At 46.7% G+C, this 22121-nt stretch overlaps 1 protein-coding gene across 1 annotated transcript in view; it reads right to left on the bottom strand.

Moving 5' to 3' along the window:
* LOC126215170 (synaptic vesicle glycoprotein 2B-like) overlaps nucleotides 1-22121 on the bottom strand; it is a 210825-nt gene that overhangs the window by 142978 nt on the left and 45726 nt on the right. The window contains exons 3-4 of the mRNA XM_049941837.1: nucleotides 21294-21455; nucleotides 11814-11976 (exon numbers count right to left, since the gene is read on the bottom strand). Of these exons, the coding sequence (XP_049797794.1) occupies nucleotides 11814-11976; nucleotides 21294-21455 (325 nt within the window). The remainder of the gene's footprint in view (nucleotides 1-11813; nucleotides 11977-21293; nucleotides 21456-22121) is intronic.

Below are 22121 nucleotides of genomic sequence, written 5' to 3'. Positions count from 1 at the left end.
GGAGATCTTGCTGGCCAGGGTAGTTGACTTACACCTTCTAGAGCACGTTGGGTGGCACGGGATACATGCGGACGTGCATTGTCCTGTTGGAACAGCAAGTTCCCTTGTCCCTAATTTGCTGGGAAGTGGCGGTGCGGTCCCCTACGGCACTGCGTAGGATCCTACGGTCTTGGCGTGCATCCGTGCGTCGCTGCGGTCCGGTCCCAGGTCGACGGGCACGTGCACCTTCCGCCGACCACTGGCGACAACAACGATGTACTGTGGAGACCTCACGCCCCACGTGTTGAGCAATTCGGCGGTACGTCCACCCGTCCTCCCGCATGCCCACTATACGCCCTCGCTCAAAGTCCGTCAACTGCACATACGGTTCACGTCCACGCTGTCGCGGCATGCTACCAGTGTTAAAGACTGCGATGGAGCTCCGTATGCCACGGCAAACTGGCTGACACTGACGGCGGCGGTGCACAAATGCTGCGCAGCTAGCGCCATTCGACGGCCAACACCGCGGTTTCTGGTGTGTCCGCTGTGCCGTGCGTGTGATCATTGCTTGTACAGCCCTCTCGCAGTGTCCGGAGCAAGTATGGTGGGTCTGACGCACCGGTGTCAATGTGTTCTTTTTTCCATTTCCAGGAGTGTAATTGCGGCTTTAATTAAGTGGGGCGTGTTTATTTGTTATCTGAGGTGTCACGAATGGTTGACACTTGTAGCTGTTGCCAGTTCTAAGGCCTCTATTACACTATCACACTCCTTTGACAAAGAAATATCATCAAATATTCGTCTCTGATAAAGATGTTTGAAGTGGCGCTGAAAATGGGTATTACACTGTCATCATATTTTCGTGAAAGTTCAAGGTGGACCGAAAACAAGAACTTGTTATGAGCTGCAGTTGCTTGAACCACAACTGAATTGTGTGTGAGTTTGGAAGAGAAGCGGCGGAAAACAAGGGTTTTAGGTCGAGATAGTAAAGGCATTCAGAAAAATTTGTTACGAGAGCTGCGAGTGCAGGACGTCAAGCCTTAATATACGAGTACAAATAACTTAGGAACGGATGAGAGTGCATTTCAGTATTTGCTCTGTAAAGTGGCTTCTCATACTACAAAGTATAATACTCACTTGACAGATGCTATATTTGCAGAAGGCAGGCTCAACGTAACACTGCAATTCCTTGTTACAGGAGAGAGCTACTCTAGTTTACAAGACAGCGCTCGAATACCACAGTGCACATTAACCGAATTAATTCCATAAACATCTGAAGCAATTTAGAAGGCTGCGAAGTGGGAATATGTAAGGGTAAATAAATATTTAGTACACTAATGGGCCGGCCGGAGTGCTCGAGCGGTTCTAGGCGCTACAGTCTGGGACCGCGCGGCCGCTATGGTCGCAGGTTCGAATCCTGCCTCGGGCATGGATGTGTGTGATGTCCTTAGGTTAGTTAGGTTTAAGTAGTTGTAAGTTCTTGGGGACTGATGACCTCACATGTTAGGTCCCGTAGTGCTCAGAGCCATTTGAACCGGCATAGATTTTTCCGAATGAAATGCCAATGCGTTGTTACGGCCTAAAATAGGACTAAATGGCTCTGAGCAATATGGGACTTAACATCTGAGGTCATCAGTCCCCTAGAACTCAGAACTACTTAAACGTAATTAACCTAAGGACATCACACACATCCATGCCCGAGGCATGATTCGAATCTGCGACCGTAGCAGTCGAGCTGTTCCGGACTGAAGCGCCTAGAACCGCCCGGCCACCGCGGCCGGCTCTATGCCCGTCATAGTTTCATTGCTACCCGGTTTTTGTTTGAGGAGTATATCTCGGTGTAAAGTAATAGATACATCGACATAAAATTTATGTTAGTGAAGAAATGAAATACAGCAGGATGTCAGTTGCAACGGGAGCTTTAGATCAAAATAGGAATATACACTCCTGGAAATGGAAAAAAGAACACATTGACACCGGTGTGTCAGACCCACCATACTTGCTCCGGACACTGCGAGAGGGCTGTACAAGCAATAATCACACGCACGGCACAGCGGACACACCAGGAACCGCGGTGTTGGCCGTCGAATGGCGCTAGCTGCGCAGCATTTGTGCAACGCCGCCGTCAGTGTCAGCCAGTTTGCCGTGGCATACGGAGCTCCATCGCAGTCTTTAACACTGGTAGCATGCCGCGACAGCGTGGACGTGAACCGTATGTGCAGTTGACGGACTTTGAGCGAGGGCGTATAGTGGGCATGCGGGAGGCCGGGTGGACGTACCGCCGAATTGGTCAACACGTGGGGCGTGAGGTCTCCACAGTACATCGATGTTGTCGCCAGTGGTCGGCGGAAGGTGCACGTGCCCGTCGACCTGGGACCGGACCGCAGCGACGCACGGATGCACGCCAAGACCGTAGGATCCTACGCAGTGCCGTAGGGGACCGCACCGCCACTTCCCAGCAAATTAGGGACACTGTTGCTCCTGGGGTATCGGCGAGGACCATTCGCAACCGTCTCCATGAAACTAGGCTACGGTCCCACATACCGTTAGGCCGTCGTCCGCTCACGCCCCAACATCGTGCAGCCCGCCTCCAGTGGTGTCGCGACAGGCGTGAATGGAGGGACGAATGGAGACGTGTCGTCTTCAGCGATGAGAGTCGCTTCTGCCTTGGTGCCAATGGTGGTCGTATGCGTGTTTGGCGCCGTGCAGGTGAGCGCCACAATCAGGACTGCATACGACCGAGGCACACAGGGCCAACACCCGGCATCATGGTGTGGGGAGCGATCCCCTACACTGGCCGTACACCACTGGTGATCGTCGAGGGGACACTGAATAGTGCACGGTACATCCAAACCGTCATCGAACCCATCGTTCTACCATTCCTAGACCGGCAAGGGAACTTGCTGTTCCAACAGGACAATGCACGTCCGCATGTATCCCGTGCCACCCAACGTGCTCTAGAAGGTGTAAGTCAACTACCCTGGCCAGCACGATCTCCGGATCTGTCCCCCATTGAGCGTGTTTGGGACTGGATGAAGCGTCGTCTCACGCGGTCTGCACGTCCAGCACGAACGCTGGTCCAACTGAGGCGCCAGGTGGAAATGGCATGTCAAGCCGTTCCACAGGGCTACATCCAGCATCTCTACGATCGTCTCCATGGGAGAATAGCAGCCTGCATTGCTGCGAAAGGTGGATATACACTGTACTAGTGCCGACATTGTGCATGCTCTGTTGCCTGTGTCTATGTGCCTGTGGTTCTGTCAGTGTGATCGTGTGATGTATCTGACCCCAGGAATGTGTCAATAAAGTTTCCCCTTCCTGGGACAATGAATTCACGGTGTTCTTATTTCAATTTCCAGGAGTGTATTTGTATTTTTGAATAACTTAATTAATAGAATTAGTCTTCCAACAACTAGAAAATTAATAAAAGGTGCGAAAAAGCATTTTGACCACACTTCTAACCATTGCTTCTGAGTACATTTATTCCTTAATGAAATTTGTGGCAAATAATATGTCTGTTTCCAACCAATAGCTCAATATATAGGTTGTTTCAAAAGGAATATACGTATTTCGAATGCATAAATTAATTAAACCGTAAGACATACCAATATGAAACATAACACACACATTTACGAACCTCTCAAGTTCAGATTACAGATGTTCAATATGTCCTCCATCAGCGACACGAACAATATCACATCGATACTCAAATTCCTCCCATACTCGGGCAAGGCAGTACAGATCCGGTTCTTCAACGCTTCCAGGTTCTGTGGGAGTGGTGGTAGATAAACGTTGTCTTTATCGAAACCCCACGGGGAGAAGTCAGAGGGTGTCAAATCCGGGGGCCGTGGAGCCCAGCTGAGACATACCAAGTCTCCAACTCCTTGACGACCAATCCAACGGTTCGGTAGAGTTTCATTCAGACATTCACGCACTTGACGGCTCCAGTGAGGGGGTGCCCCGTCTTGCTGAAAAATGAAGTTGTCTTCCTGCGGCCTCGGAAACAACCAGTTTTGTAACACAGCGAGATACTGCTGACCGTTAACCGTGTTTCTATCAAAGAAGAATGGACCGTAAACAGATGATCGGGATATCGCGCAAAACACACTGACTTTGGGCGAATCTCGTACATATTCATTGGCTACCCCAAATTCAAACATCTTGTTTGTTTACTTGACCACTAACATGGAAAGTCGCTTTACCACTGATCACGATGCGTTGTGTGAAAGTGTTATCATTGTCAATAGCATCAATAATCTCGTTGCAAAATGCCACACGTTTGCGTTTGTCATCAGGACGCAGAGCTTGTAGCAGCTGTAACTTGTACGGCTTCATAACCAACCGACGTCTCAAAACACTCCAAATAGTTGTTGTAGGCAGTTGTAACTCCCGACTGGCACGACGAGCTGATTTTGATGGACTACTTTGGAAAGCAGCTTGAATTCGTGCAGCAGTTTCTTCAGGAGTACGAGGGCGGCGAGGACTCTTTCCTTTAAATGCATATCCTGTATCTAGAAACTGTCGATATCATCTGCGAATGTTCCACCCATTCGGAGGATCAATTTGGTACCTCAATCTGAAACGTTTTTGCACTATAATCACGGAATTGCACTTCGCAAACTCGACAACACAAAATGATTTCTTCTGGGGAGAAGCAATTTGAATCATATGACGGTTACCAAGCAAAACAGAAGACAACTGACATCTAGCGGATATTAATATAAACTAGACTATGTATCCGTTTCTCTAACAGCAGAGCCGAGGCTCAGCGATCGATAGTTTGGACAAAATAATAATTTGTAATACGTACATCCTTTTTGAAACTCCCTGTATTATAGCAATGCTAGGAATAATAACAACCTACATAAACACCTAACATCACTTATCTTGATCCAAACAGGGGTCAAATATTCAGGAACACACATTTTCAGTAAATTGCCAGCAACTATACAAAACTTGTTTACAGATACAGTTTAAACACAGTTTGAAAGATCTTTTGGTAGGCAATTCCTTTTACTCTACAGATCAGTATCCTAACAGGTACTGTTAGTCCAGCTTAACTGAAAGTGTCTGTTGGATTTCAGATTTGACAGCACTTGGTCACAACAGTGAGGACTCGGTATTTCGTTTATGATAAATGAATTGCATAACTACGTTTCATTCTGACGATGTATTTATGTTGTAAATATTAGCAGTTCTCATATTTTGACAGTCTCCTGACAAATTACCGGAGATATAAGTACTATATTCAAATAATCTACGTTTCTTAGCCGGCCGGGGTGGCCGAGCGGTTCTAGGCGCTACAGTCTGGAACCGCGAGACCGCTACGGTCGCAGGTTCGAATCCTGCCTCGGGCATGGATGTTTGTGATGTCCTTAGGTTAGTTAGGTTTAAGTAGTTCTAAGTTCTAGGGGCTGATGACCTCAGAAGTTAAGTCCCATAGTGCTCGGAGCCATTTGAACCATTATGTTTCTTATTTTATGCTTTCCGACGTGTTCTACACCCATGGGAATCATCTCCTTTATGTGTTGTTGTTGTTGTGGTCTTCAGTCCTGAGACTGGTTTGATGCAGCTCTCCATGCTACTCTATCCTGTGCAAGCTTCTTCATCTCCCAGTACCTACTGCAACCTACATCCTTCTGAATCTGCTTAGTGTATTGATCTCTTGGTCTCCCTCTACGATTTTTACCCTCCACGCTGCCCTCCAATGCTAAATTTGTGATCCCTTGATGCCTCAAAACATGTCCTACCAACCGATCCCTTCTTCTAGTCAAGTTGTGCCACAAACTTCTCTTCTCCCCAATCCTATTCAATACCTCCTCATTAGTTACGTGATCTACCCACCTTATCTTCAGCATTCTTCTGTAGCACCACATTTCGAAAGCTTCTATTCTCTTCTTGTCCAAACTGGTTATCGTCCATGTTTCACTTCCATACATGGCTACACTCCATACAAATACTTTCAGAAACGACTTCCTGACACTTAAATCTATACTCGATGTTAACAAATTTCTCTTCTTCTGAAACGATTTCCTTGCCATTGCCAGTCTACATTTTATATCCTCTCTACTTCGACCATCATCAGTTATTTTACTCCCTAAATAGCAAAACTCCTTTAAGTGTCTCATTTCCTAATCTAATCCCCTCAGCATCACCCGATTTAATTTGACTACATTCCATTATCCTCGTTTTGCTTTTGTTGATGTTCATCTTATATCCTCCTTTCAAGACACTGTCCATTCCGTTCAACTGCTCTTCCAAGTCCTTTGCTGTCTCTGACAGAATTACAATGTCATCGGCGAACCTCAAAGTTTTTACTTCTTCTCCATGAATTTTAATACCTACTCCGAATTTTTCTTTTGTTTCCTTTACTGCTTGCTCAATATACAGATTGAATAACATCGGGGAGAGGCTACAACCCTGTCTCACTCCTTTCCCAACCACTGCTTCCCTTTCATGCCCCTCGACTCTTATAACTGCCATCTGGTTTCTGTACAAATTGTAAATAGCCTTTCGCTCCCTGTATTTTACCCCTGCTACCTTCAGAATTTGAAAGAGAGTATTCCAGTTAACGTTGTCAAAAGCTTTCTCTAAGTCTACAAATGCTAGAAACGTAGGTTTGCCTTTTCTTAATCTTTCTTCTAAGATAAGTCGTAAGGTTAGTATTGCCTCACGTGTTCCAACATTTCTACGGAATCCAAACTGATCTTCCCCGAGGTCCGCTTCTACCAGTTTTTCCATTCGTCTGTAAAGAATTCGCGTTAGTATTTTGCAGCTGTGACTTATTAAACTGATAGTTCGGTAATTTTCACATCTGTCAACACCTGCTTTCTTTGGTATTGGAATTATTATATTCTTCCTGAAGTCTGTGGGTATTTCGCCAGTCTCATACATCTTGCTCACCAGACGGTAGAGTTTTGTCATGACTGGCTCTCCCAAGGCTATCAGTAGTTCTAATGGAATGTTGTCTACTTCCGGGGCCTTGTTTCGATTCAGGTCTTTCAGTGCTCTGTCAAACTCTTCACGCAGTATCTTATCTCCCATTTCATCTTCATCTACATCCTCTTCCACTTCCATAATACTGTCCTCAAGTACATCGCCCTTGTATAAACCCTCTATATACTCCTTCCACCTTTCTGCCTTCCCTTCTTTGCTTAGAACTGGGTTGCCATCTGAGCTCTTGATATTCATACAAGTGGTTCTCTTCTCTCCAAAGGTCTCTTTAATTTTCCTGTAGGCAGTATCTATCTTACCCCTAGTGAGACAAGCCTCTACATCCTTACATTTGTCCTCTAGCCATCCCTGCTTAGCCATTTTGCACTTTCTGTCGATCTCATTTTTGAGACGTTTGTATTCCCTTTGGCCTGCTTCATTTACTGCATTTTTATATTTTCTCCTTTCATCAATTAAATTCAATATTTCTTCTGTTACCCAAGGATTTCTATTAGCCCTCGTCTTTTTACCTACTTGATCGTCTGCTGCCTTCACTACTTCATCCCTCAGAGCTACCCATTCTTCTTCTACTGTATTTCTTTCCCCCATTCCTGTCAATTGTTCCCTTATGCTCTCCCTGAAACTCTGTACAACCTCTGGTTCTTTCAGTTTATCCAGGTCCCATCTCCTTAAATTCCCACCTTTTTGCAGTTTCTTCAGTTTCAATCTGCAGTTCATAACCAATAGATTGTGGTCAGAATCCACATCTGCCCCTGGAAATGTCTTACAATTTAAAACCTGGTTCCTAAATCTCTGTCTTACCATTATATAATCTATCTGATACCTATTAGTATCTCTAGGATTCTTCCAGGTATACAACCTTCTTTTATGATTCTTGAACCAAGTGTTAGCTATGATTAAGTTATGCTCTGTGCAAAATTCTACAAGGCGGCTTCCTCTTTCATTTCTTCCCCCCAATCCATATTCACCTACTATGTTTCCTTCTCTCCCTTTTCCTACTGACGAATTCCAGTCACCCATGACTATTAAATTTTCATCTCCCTTCACTACCTGAATAATTTCTTTTATCTCGTCATACATTTCATCAATTTCTTCATCATCTGCAGAGCTAGTTGGCATATAAACTTGTACTACTGTAGTAGGCATGGGCGCTGTGTCTATCTTGGCCACAATAATGCGTTCACTATGCTGTTTGTAGTAGCTAACCCGCACTCCTATTTTTTTATTCATTATTAAACCTACTCCTGCATTGCCCCTATTTGATTTTGTATTTATAACCCTGTAATCACCTGACCAAAAGTCTTGTTCCTCCTGCCACCGAACTTCACTAATTCCCACTATATCTAACTTTAACCTATCCATTTCCCTTTTTAAATTTTCTAACCTACCTGCCCGATTAAGGGATCTGACATTCCACGCTCCGATCCGTAGAATGCCAGTTTTCTTTCTCCTGATAACGACGTCCTCTTGAGTAGTCCCCGCCCGGAGATCCGAATGGGGGACTATTTTACCTCCGGAATATTTTACCCAAGAGGACGCCATCATCATTTAATCATACAGTAAAGCTGCATGTCCTCGGGAAAAATTACGGCTGTAGTTTCCCCTTGCTTTCAGCCGTTCGCAGTACGAGCACAGCAAGGCCGTTTTGGTTAATGTTACAAGGCCAGATCAGTCAATCATCCAGACTGTTGCCCCTGCAACTACTGAAAAGGCTGCTGCCCCTCTTCAGGAACCACATGTTTGTCTGGCCTCTCAACAGATACCCCTCCGTTGTGGTTGCACCTACGGTACGGCCATCTGTATCGCTGAGGCACGCAAGCCTCCCAACAACGGCAAGGTCCATGGTTCATGGGGGAAGCCTTTATGTGTATGATGGACGAAAACTGAATCTAATCGAATCTAATCCCACTGCCATACCCGACTTTGACAAAGTACAGATTGTTATGCCACAGAACCTGGGAACGAGCATACCGGAAATGGTGAAGCTGGTCGGCTGGAGGTGTGGCTGCTGTTGTCAGCGTCCGTGGAAACTGGTTGAAGAATGGTGCGGAAATCTACAACTTCTCATGGAACGTGCAGTTTGGAGGTTTGCCCTCTTTTCTAAAGGTCCGTGGCAGACCCGATGACAGAGTACAGTGATGGTGCAGGCACATGTGTTTCAGAGCACACCATTCAGCATACACCACCGCACATGGAGCTCTGCTGCCAATGAGCCCTACATGTTCCCATGTTGACCCAATGACGTAGTCAGTTATCGCTGCAGTTGGCACTGGATAATTGACGTTAGACTGTGCGTCAGTGGAGATCTGTCATCTGGTTGGATTGAAGCATCCCCTTACTTTTGGAAATAATGAAGAACGAAGGGAGATCTCCGAGAAGTAAAGAAAGTTTTGTTTGCAAAATACTGCAGTAAAACAAACCCTGTCCTTTCCTTGTGTTATCCCACTATGTGTTTGTGTATCCTTGTGTATTTATGTTCTTCCTGTCTTTATATTTTTATCTGATAAGACTTATGTTGTAGAATTTTTCTAATACTCAGCTACATGAACTATGATGAGGAATACTGTTATCCTCAAATATAATTTACATGAACAATATGTTATTTACTTTGTAAAGATGTTAGACATTATTGATTCTGTTCTGTTTTAATGATCATGTGTGAAATTAATGTTTCAAGAAAACTATTCTCACTATTTTATTTATTTACTTATTTCATAATTCCTGTAACACTGATGTATATGTTTATTTCTATTCTTTTGTAAAGTCTGTGTTACTACAAATGTTATCTGTACTACTATGTTTTTAATGATGTATTTTGTACCGTTGTTATTGTATTCTTATGTTATAAAATTGTAATTGATACCAGTTCATCATATTATTAACTTGTAAGTTACATTTCACTGCACACGTTTCTGTTGGTCATAGTATATGGACAATATGTGAGAAGTAGGGACTGTTAGTGTTTGCACGTGTGTTAATAATTCAGCAAGGGACTGGATGACAGCATTGCTGGTTCTAAGGACAATTCCAAAAACTTTGTGAGTGCACAAGTGGTGGTTATGGACTTGCTATATTATCCGCAAGACTCTTCAATGGTGATTGTGCACCTGCACAGTCACAACAGATGGCTGCTGGCCGTTTCTACAAGGACTACAGTGGGTCTACACCTTTGCTGACTCACCAGTACCATTATTTCTACAAGGATTGCAGTGGGTCTGCACCTCTGGTGGCCCACCAATACCACAATCTCTACCAGGACTACAGTGGGTCTGCACCTCTGGTGGCCCACCAATACCGTAATCTCTACCAGGACTACAGTGGGTCTACTCTGTGATGACCTACCTACCAATATTCTTCAAAACTTCGACTGACTCTGCGGTGGGTTTGCTCTGTTGTGGCCTATTACCTGTCTGCATGTCAAGAGTCAGCACTGTCTTTTCGTTGGAACGACGACACTATTTCTTCAAGACTGCATGGAAATCCACTACTTCCATGTGCATTTTCTTTTACTGCTCAGACTTTGAGAAAAACACTGCAATTTTATTGTGATGAACGATCAGGACTCTCTTTATGGGCTGTGAGAAAATTTTAGCTTTTGACCAACATTGTATCAATAAGTGTGTGCATTTGATTTCTTTGTTATTGTAATTATGAAAAATTTTATCAAATCATTATTGGCCACTGCCCAAAACAATTTGTAAAATTTTTTGTGGGGAGCATGGGGGCTATGTAAGTAGGCTGTTTATGTTTTCTTATTGGCAACGTTACGTAGCGCTCTGTATGAAAATCACTGGCTGTGCTGTGTGCAGTCTGTGGCTAGTTTGCATTGTTGTCTGCCATTGTAGTGTTGGGCAGCTGGATGTGAACAGCGCGTAGCGTTGCGCAGTTGGAGGTGAGCCGCCAGCAGTGGTGGATGTGGGGAGAGAGATGGCGGAGTTTTTAAATTTGTAATACTGGATATCATGAACTGCTATGTATATTATGATTTTTCAACACTATTAAGGTAAATACATTGTTTGTTCTCTATCAAAATCTTTCATTTGCTAACTATGCCTATCAGTAGTTAGTTCCTTCCGTAGTTTGAATCTTTTATTTAGCTGGCAGTAGTGGCGCTCGCTGTATTGCAGTAGTTCGAGTAACCAAGATTTTTGTGAGGTAAGCGATTTGTGAAACGCATAGGTTAATGTTAGTCAGGGCTATTTTTTTGTAGGGATTTTTGGAAGTCAGATTGCGTTGCGCTAAAAATATTGTGTGCCAGTTTAAGCCCAGTCACGTGTATAATTGTTCAAAAGGGGACGTTTCAGGATGAATTATGTTCCTTATTACACAAGGTGGAAGGTAGTTTTCCAGTATGCCATCATCCACGCAATTTACCTGTGGTAGTAACGAGGGGCACCATTACAGCTGTGTACTACATGATCATCTGTATCTACGGACCATCTACACCTTTGACGCTTGATATTTTCTGCGATGTGGTGGAGTCTTAGAGAAAGACGTACTTCTGTGTTACACAACCACAATCATGCTAAAGCGGTTTGAGCAGCATGATACTGTGCTCACAGTGATGGCTTGACCACCAAATTCGCCTGATATGCACCCAATGGAACACATGTGGAACACTATTGCGCATCAGCTCTATGTACACACAAATCTTCGCCCTGCAATTCACTGGAATAGCTTATACCGTGGTTAGACGACAGGTACCACATACCTTTGGAAATCTACGATGAGTGTACGGTATCTATGTGCAGAGGTGACGACAGGGTACAGTGTGTATATGTACACGTATGTCTGTATGCATTCCAAATGTAGTCGAACATGTAGTAATGTAAGAGCTTCGCATCAGCGCAGTAAAATTTGGTGGTGTTAGAAGGTAGACTCACAAGATGCCATTGAGGAGCCTCATGAAGATGAGGAGGGGCAGGCTGGGCATGAAGGCGGCCGCGACGGAGCAGAGGCAGTTGCCAGCCAGCGTCAGAGACAGCACCAGCCGGCGACCCCGAGTGTCCGCCACGAAGCCCCACAGGTGGGAGCTGAGGATCATTCCTGCCAACAACAATACAAAACCACCGGGTGGGACCTTAGCATCGTGCCTGCCAACAGCAGAGACAGCTTGCTCTGAAAGCAGAAATTGTAATTTAATGTGGGTTTGTGGGAAAAACAATTCCATAATGTTTGACTACAGCATCAGCAGTGTGTCGCTTGACATTGTCTCATCGATTAAATACCTAGGCGTAACATTGCAGAGTGACATGAAATGTAACGAGCATGCTAGGATGTATTGAGAGAAGGCGACTTTGATTTATGCGGAGAATTTTAGCAAAGTGTGGAGAATGTGCACATAGCACTAATGCAACCAGTTCTTGAGTACTGCTCAAATATTTGGGATCCACAGCAGGTCTGATAAAAAGGAAAACATAGAAATAATTCAGATGTGGGCTGCTTTAGAGTACCATCATTTGAGGCTGCTGTCGCCAATGCACATTTCTTGCCAGGACCATGAATATAAGACAAATTTGGGCTTGTATGGAGGCATACGGACAATCGTTTTCCACTTGCTCTGTTTGCCAGTGGCAGGAAATGGTTAGCAGTGGTACAATGTGTCCTCCACCTGCACCATATGATGGCTTGAACAATATGTATGTACATGTACACTCCTGGAAATGGAAAAAAGAACACATTGACACCGGTGTGTCAGACCCACCATACTTGCTCCGGACACTGCGAGAGGGCTGTACAAGCAATGATCACACGCACGGCACAGCGGACACACCAGGAACCGCGGTGTTGGCCGTCGAATGGCGCTAGCTGCGCAGCATTTCTGCACCACCGCCGTCAGTGTCAGCCAGTTTGCCGTGGCATACGGAGCTCCATCGCAGTCTTTAACACTGGTAGCATGCCGCGACAGCGTGGACGTGAACCGTATGTGCAGTTGACGGACTTTGAGCGAGGGCGTATAGTGGGCATGCGGGAGGCCGGGTGGACGTACCGCCGAATTGCTCAACACGTGGGGCGTGAGGTCTCCACAGTACATCGATGTTGTCGCCAGTGGTCGGCGGAAGGTGCACGTGCCCGTCGACCTGGGACCGGACCGCAGCGACGCACGGATGCACGCCAAGACCGTAGGATCCTACGCAGTGCCGTAGGGGACCGCACCGCCACTTCCCAGCAAATTAGGGACACTGTTGCTCCTGGGGTATCGGCGAGGACCATTCGCAACCGTCTCCATGAAGCTGGGCTACGGTCCCGCACACCGTTAGGCCGTCTTCCGCTCACGCCCCAACATCGTGCAGCCCGCCTCCAGTGGTGTCGCGACAGGCGTGAATGGAGGGACGAATGGAGACGTGTCGTCTTCAGCGATGAGAGTCGCTTCTGCCTTGGTGCCAATGATGGTCGTATGCGTGTTTGGCGCCGTGCAGGTGAGCGCCACAATCAGGACTGCATACGACCGAGGCACACACGGCCAACACCCGGCATCATGGTGTGGGGAGCGATCTCCTACACTGGCCGTACACCACTGGTGATCGTCGAGGGGACACTGAATAGTGCACAGTACATCCAAACCGTCATCGAACCCATCGTTCTACCATTCCTAGACCGGCAAGGGAACTTGCTGTTCCAACAGGACAATGCACGTCCGCATGTATCCCGTGCCACCCAACGTGCTCTAGAAGGTGTAAGTCAACTACCCTGGCCAGCAAGATCTCCGGATCTGTCCCCCATTGAGCATGTTTGGGACTGGATGAAGCGTCGTCTCACGCGGTCTGCACGTCCAGCACGAACGCTGGTCCAACTGAGGCGCCAGGTGGAAATGGCATGGCAAGCCGTTCCACAGGACTACATCCAGCATCTCTACGATCGTCTCCATGGGAGAATAGCTGCCTGCATTGCTGCGAAAGGTGGATGTACACTGTACTAGTGCCGACATTGTGCATGCTCTGTTGCCTCTGTCTATGTGCCTGTGGTTCTGTCAGTGTGATCATGTGATGTATTTGACCCCAGGAATGTGTCAATAAAGTTTCCCCTTCGTGGGACAATGAATTCACGGTGTTCTTATTTCAATTTTCAGGAGTGTAGACTGATCAACCACGACATTATGAACAACGACCTACTGTACAACGGGTACAAACCAGTCCAAGTGACAGCAGCCTCATCTCGCAAGGAATGACTGCTAGTCACACACACGTACTGTCCATGTAGTATCAGTTATCGTTCTGTCTGTGTGTAGAATGGAGAAGGTACACGATCTATCTGTCTGACTGAAGGCAGATTCCGATCGCCCAGAAGCCCGACACGAGCGTTTCGGAAAGTGCGCGACTCCTCGGGTGTTCGAGGAGTGCTATGGTGAGTGTCTTCAACCAATGTGAAGCCATATCCAGACGTCGTGGGTTTGGGTGACTGCCCCCTATTACAGATATCGGGCGTTGTAGGCTGAATTGACTGGTAAAACAGGGCAGGCAGCGAACTGTGGCGGAACTACCAACCGACTTTAATGCTTTGCACAGTACAAGTGTGCCTGAACAGCGAACCGAACATTCCTAACGATGGACCTCTGCTGCAGACAATCCATGTACGTCCCACTGCTAACACCACGGGAACTATGACTCAGATGAGCACGTGACCGTCGGCACTGGACGCTGGCGCAGTGGCAGATCGTTCCACCGTCTGATGAATACCGATACCTTCTTCATCGTGTCGATGGTAGGGCGCGAATTCGTCGTCTTTCAGGAGAACAGCTCCTTGACACCTGTACCATGGGATGGGGACAAGCTGGCAGCGGCTCATTCTCTCAGAAACATTCATGTGGGGTTCACCAACTGCTACATAATTGCGTGTACAAACAGTGATCCAATACTGTAAAATGCTTTTTTATTCCAGTCTCTGATCACAAATGAATTCCTTAGACGATTACCGGTTTCAGTCTGTAATGACCACCTTCAGATTTAAAATATATAAATATACAGGGTGTTACAAAAAGGTACGGCCAAACTTCCAGGAAACATTCCTCACACACAAATAAAGAAAAGATGTTATGTGGACATGTGTCCGGAAACGCTTAATTTCCATGTTAGAGCTCATTTTAGTTTCGTCAGTATTTACTGTACTTCATCGATTCACCGCCAGTTGGCCCAATTGAAGGAAGGTAATGTTGACTTCGGTGCTTGTATTGACATGCGACTCATTGCTCTACAGTACTAGCATCAAGCACATCAGTAGGTAGCATCAACAGGTTAGTGTTCATCACGAACGTGGTTTTGTAGTCAGTGCGATGTTTACAAATGTGTAGTTGGCAGATGCCCATTTGATGTATGGATTAGCACGGGGCAATAGCCGTGGCGCCGTACGTTTGTATCGAGACAGATTTCCAGAACGAAGGTGTCCCGACAGGAAGACGTTCGAAACAATTGATCGGCGTCTTAGGGAGCACGGAACATTCCAGCCTATGACTCGCGACTGGGGCAGACCTGGAACGACGAGGACACCTGCAATGGACGAGGCAATTCTTCATGCAGTTGACGAAAACCCTAATGTCAGCGTCAGAGATGTTGCTCCTGTACAAGGTAACGTTGACCACGTCACTGTGTGGAGAGTGCTACGGGAGAACCAGTTCCTTCCGTACCATGTACAGCGTCTGCAGGCACTGTCAGCAGCTGATTGGCCTCCACGGGTACACATCTGCGAATGGTTCATCCAACAATGTGTCAATCCTCATTTCAGTGCAAATGTTCTCTTTACGGATGAGGCTTCATTCCAACGTGATCAAATTGTAAATTTTCACAATCAACAAGTTTGGGCTGACGAGAATCCGCACGCAATTGTGCAATCACGTCATCAACACAGATTTTCCGTGAATGTTTGGGCAGGCATTGTTGGTGATGTCTCGATTGGGCCCCATGTTCTTCCACCTACGCTCAATGGAGCACGTTATCGTGATTTCATACGGTGTACTCTACCTGTGCTGCTAGAACATGTGCCTTTACAAGTACGAACACAACATGTGGTTCATGCACGATGGAGCTCCTGCACATTTCAGTCGAAGTGTTTGTACGCTTCTCAACAACAGATTCGGTGACCGATGGATTGGTAGATGCGGACCAATTCCATGACCTCCACGCTCTCCTGACCTCAACCCTCTTGACTTTCATTTATGGGGGCATTTGAAAGCTCTTGTCTACGCAACCCCGATACCAAATGTAGAGACTCTTCGTGCTCGTATTGTGGACGGCTGTGATACAATACGCCATTCTCCAGGGCTGCATCAGCGCATCAGGGATTCCATGCGACGGATGGTGGATGCATGTATCCTCGCTAACGGATGACATTTTGAACATTTCCTGTAACAAAGTGTTTGACGTCGCGCTGGTACGTTCTGTTGCTGTGTGTTTCCATTCCATGATTAATGTGATTTGAAGAGAAGTAATAAAATGAGCTCTAACATGGAAAGTAAGTGTTTCCGGACACATGTCCACATAACATATTTTCTTTCTTTGTGTGTGTGGAATGTTTCCTGAAAGTCTGGCCGTACCTTTTTGTAACACCCTGTATACATCTAGTGAGCAGTGTGTCTTTTAACTTTTTTTTTCTTTATTGTTATTTTGAACAGCTTGTACAAAGGTGGGCTGTCAGCAGCATAATACGCTGCTCTTCAGCCGCGAGTGATACAATATAAAACTTAATGGAGGTACAGATGATACAAGACAAATGACGGGTAAAAAACTGTAGACACGGAAAACAAGATACACGAAGCCGTTCACGCTGGACAAGAAAAAACACTGAAACCTGTTGACACGGCGCACAAAACACGGACGACTGCGACGGCACAGGTGAACGGTGGGGCGTGACAGTGAGAGAACACTAAACACAAACACGAAGGCACACACACGAGACACTGATGGCGATGATCTCCGGCGCGCAAATGTCCACTGAGCGTGTATGAGTCGGGGAACCTGCCAAGAGAGGAGGAGGGGAGTGGGAGAGGGAGAGGGGAGAGCAGAGATGCCAAGGGCAGGGGAGATAGGGGGAGGAAGGAAGGGGGAGGGGAAGCCCGGGGCAAGAGGGGTGGAGGATGGGGGGGATGTGGGGAAAGGAGAGAGAAGGGAGGGAGGGTGCCCAAAGGAAAAGACACAGGAAGTGGGAGGGGGGATCAAAGTTGATAGGAGGGGTAGATGGAGGGGAGGAGGGCATTATCAGGGAGGGGGAGCTGGTGAAAGCCACCTTGGGAGTGGGTAAGGAGGGTGGAGAGATGGAGACCGGGTAGGATGTGGGAATACAGGCGTGGCAGCAGGCGGGGGTGGGAGAGGATGGGTGAGAAAAGCGGGCGAGGAGGATCGAGTTTACGGGAGGTGTAGAGGATCCGTATCCATTCGAGGAAAAGGAGGAGGTGGGGGAACGCAATTAGGTCGTACAGGATCCGCGTGGGGGAGGAGAGACGGATGTAATATGCGAGGCGGAGAGCATGGCGTTCAAGGATCTGAAGGGATTTATAAAAGGTAGGGGGAGCGGAGATCCAGGCCGGATGGGCGTAACAGAGGATAGGGCGGATGAGTGATTTATAGGTGTGGAGTATGGTACGGCCGGAAAGGAGCTTGAGGAGATGGAGTCAGGAGTGTGCCTTGGCTTGGATTGTCCGGAGATGGGGGGTCCAGGAGAGGCGACGGTCGAGGGTGACGCCAAGGTACTGTCTTTTAACATAAAACAGCAATATGTATCACAATATATTGTCATACACAATGGCCGGCCGAAGTGGCCGTGCGGTTAAAGGCGCTGCAGTCTGGAACCGCAAGACCGCTACGGTCGCAGGTTCGAATCTTGCCTCGGGCATGGATGTTTGTGATGTCCTTAGGTTAGTTAGGTTTAACTGGTTCTAAGTTCTAGGGGACTAATGACCTCAGCAGTTGAGTCCCATAGTGCTCAGAGCCATTTGAACCATTTTTTCATACAAAATGGAAGTGTACAGATAAAATATGGTATAACGCACCTTTTTTACACCATGTCCTAAAGTGATACAGCCATAATTGTATCGTCAAAACATATAAATATAATCAGTATAGCATCGTCACACAGATTTAAAATATGGTGTAGAATAGGCCACATCGTCCACATAGTGATTATTGCCAACTAGCTACTGAGGTACAGTAGCATCCAGAAACCTGTTTGCCTACACACTCTATGATGACTATCATAGAAACCAATTATGATACATTAAAAGATGAATGCAGTTATTCATGTAAAATTATTAAAAGTAAATATATGAAGAGTTATTTGATAACATACTACGATAACCAAATAATGCCTGGCGTATTTATACCTAGCCTTACTTGATGAGTTATGTTGAGAACAGAAGGCATTTCCCTTACTTCCGCACAGTAGTCGCTCTAATCTTGTAACTGATTATCTCCTACCTACTTATGGAATGTATAGACAAACTATATAATATTATTTATTGAATGATTGCATGTTGTTTAAAACTTTTCTGTGGGAGGCGATGTATGTATAGCCCTCTATTGGTTAAGTTCTTACAATCGGTGGGCGCCTACATAAGATCCTAGCGGCCGACCCAACAGAGGGTGCTGATCATTGATCTCCCTTGAGCTGTCATATAGGCATTTTATCTTTCATAAGTAATTTATAGGTTGCCACAGGCAATGTATTACGCTATATTAACTGTTGACCATAAAAAAGGCTCGGACCTATACTCTCCATATCTTTTAATTATTTTACATGGATAACTGCATTCATCTTTTAATGTATCACAATTGGTTTCTATGATAGTCATCAATTTTAATGAGTCTGCTACATGCATTTTATCTAATGTCCTTTTATCAGATTAGGTTTTTGAGTAAATGGTGACTACATACAAGCAAGCCCACAGTAGCGACATGTAGGGAGGGTGTAGGCAAACAGATTTCTGGATGCTACTGTACCTCAGTAGCTAGTTGGCAATACTCACTATGTGGGCGATGTGGCCTATTCTACACCATATTTTAAATCTGTGTGACGATGCTATGATGATTATATTTATATGTTTTGGCGATGCCATTATGGCCGTATCACTTTAGGACATGGTGTAAAAAAGGTACGTTATACCATATTTTATCTGTACATTTCCATGGTGTATGACAGTATATTGTGACACATATTGCTGTTTTATGTTAAAAGACACACTGCTCACTAGATGTATATATTTATATATTTTAGATCTGAAGACGGTCATTACAGACTGAAACCGGTAATCGTCTGGAATAAAAAAAGCATTCATGTGGGCATCCATGGGTGCAGTGAAGCTCCTGCGAGGAACAATGACAGCCAATGAGTGCCGTACACTGGTTTCAGAGCACATGCACCTCTTCATAACGATTATACACTCCTGGAAATTGAAATAAGAACACCGTGAATTCATTGTCCCAGGAAAGGGAAACTTTATTGACACATTCCTGGGGTCAGATACATCACATGATCACACTGACAGAACCACAGGCACATAGACACAGGCAACAGAGCATGCACAATGTCGGCACTAGTACAGTGTATATCCATCTTTCGCAGCAATGCAGGCTGCTATTCTCCCATGGAGACGATCGTAGAGATGCTGGATGTAGTCCTGTGGAACGGCTTGCCATGCCATTTCCACCTGGCGCCTCAGTTGGACCAGCGTTCATGCTGGACGTGCAGACCGCGTGAGACGACGCTTCATCCAGTCCCAAACATGCTCAATGGGGGACAGATCCGGAGATCTTGCTGGCCAGGGTAGTTGACTTACACCTTCTAGAGCACGTTGGGTGGCACGGGATACATGCGGACGTACATTGTCCTGTTGGAACAGCAAGTTCCCTTGCCGGTCTAGGAATGGTAGAACGATGGGTTCGATGACGGTTTGGATGTACCGTGCACTATTCAGTGTCCCCTCGACGATCACCAGTGGTGTATGGCCAGTGTAGGAGATCGCTCCCCACACCATGATGCCGGGTGTTGGCCCTGTGTGCCTCGGTCGTATGCAGTCCTGATTGTGGCGCTCACCTGCACGGCGCCAAACACGCATACGACCATCATTGGCACCAAGGCAGAAGCGACTCTCAACGCTGAAGACGACACGTCTCCATTCGTCCCTCCATTCACGCCTGTCGCGACACCACTGGAGGCGGGCTGCACGATGTTGGGGCGTGAGCGGAAGACGGCCTAACGGTGTGCGGGACCGTAGCCCAGCTTCATGGAGACGGTTGCGAATGGTCCTCGCCGATACCCCAGGAGCAACAGTGTCCCTAATTTGCTGGGAGGTGGCGGTGCGGTCCCCTACGGCACTGCGTAGGATCCTACGGTCTTGGCGTGCATCCGTGCGTCGCTGCGGTCCGGTCCCAGGTCGACGGGCACGTGCACCTTCCGCCGACCACTGGCGACAACATCGATGTACTGTGGAGACCTCACGCCCCACGTGTTGAGCAATTCGGCGGTACGTCCACCCGGCCTCCCGCATGCCCACTATACGCCCTCGCTCAAAGTCCGTCAACTGCACATACGGTTCACGTCCACGCTGTCGCGGCATACTACCAGTGTTAAAGACTGCGATGGAGCTCCGTATGCCACGGCAAACTGGCTGACACTGACGGCGGCGGTGCACAAATGCTGCGCAGCTAGCGCCATTCGACGGCCAACACCGCGGTTCCTGGTGTGTCCGCTGTGCCGTGCGTGTGATCATTGCTTGTACAGCCCTCTCGCAGTGTCCGGAGCAAGTATGGTGGGTCTGACACACCGGTGTCAATGTGTTCTTTTTTCCATTTCCAGGAGTGTATTTCCCGACGGTAGTGGCATAACAAGACAATGCGCCGTGTCGGAAGCCCACGAGTGTGATGGAGAGGTTCGAGGAACCCAGCGACGAGTTAGAATTGATGTGCCGGCCCCCCAACTCACCTAGTCTGAGCCGGATCAAAAACACCTGAGGTGTGACTGAAAATGGGGTCAGAGCTGATCGCTCCCCTTCCCGCAGTTTGCGGTAATTAGGTGACTTGTGTGTGGAGATGTGGCACCAACTCTCCCCATAGACTACCAAGGCCTCACTGCTTCCATGCCACGACTCTTCACCTCTGGTATCCGTGCCAAAGGTGGACATACCGGCTATGAGGTAGGTGGTCACAATGATCTGGCTGACCAGTGTAGATGATCCTTCACAACACCAGCCCCTTCCACTGCACAGTCTACGGTGCTGCTAGATTCTACCGTGCGATTTTGGTGTATAGGTACCACTGATTCCACCAGAAGGTGTAGTTGTCGACACAGAACTGGAGGGATTGTCCTGGTGGAGGGGGTGTAGTATCTGATAGACTGTCCCAACTTTTAATCTGGACTCAGATGGCTCTGTTGTGACTGACCTATGTAGATGGAGCCGCTGAGGAAGCCCTTCTCGAAGGACGACATCTCGAAGTCGCACTGGGCGGCCGGCGTGACGTAGGCTGCCGCCAGCGACTCGAAGAGGAGCGTCATCAGGCAGAAGCCGCACACCACCAGCGCCGTCCAGTGGAAGCGGCCCTGACCTGAAATACGCCGAGCGTATCCATAACTCAACTGTTTAAGACTCTAAAAGGCACAATTGGAAGAAAACAGCCCACGGTCACTATTTTAAACGAATTAAGCGGGGCTCAACACTGCTAGGAGTGTCTTCCTCAGAATTTAAATCAGAGAATGGTCTATAACATGTTTACAGAATTATGACTAAAATCGTATTCAGAGGCACCCACATGCCTTGCTCATAGTGTGGCATCAAGCAGTCAGGCCTGCAAGATGAGTGGACTGCCAAGCGAGTGGGATCATTCTTAATTATAAAGTAACATGAGCTCTAGTACTCACAATTAAGTTACAAATTATTCTCTTGTTTGAATATTACGCAACGGAAACGGAAACACACATCTGACTATTAGTAATTTACACAACTCTGACTGTTCACTATGCACTGACTGACAATACCACATTTTCTTTCTTACCCAACGGCTTTGATCAACACGTGGCCATCGCACTGAATATGAATGGCGCACACATTATAAATTCTGGGTATCATGACAACATACAATTCGAAGGAAAAGGCCACCAATCTTTTTCTTTTCACTGTCTTATTTATTCCTATAAATTCTATAACATAAACACACAAATTCTATAACCCACAACAATAACACATGAGAAATTCCGCCCTGTGGGCATGGCTT

The sequence above is a fragment of the Schistocerca nitens genome, chromosome 12 (genome assembly GCF_023898315.1).
Source record: "Schistocerca nitens isolate TAMUIC-IGC-003100 chromosome 12, iqSchNite1.1, whole genome shotgun sequence".
NCBI lineage: Eukaryota > Metazoa > Arthropoda > Insecta > Orthoptera > Acrididae > Schistocerca > Schistocerca nitens.
This window is presented reverse-complemented; position numbering and strand designations above follow the sequence as displayed.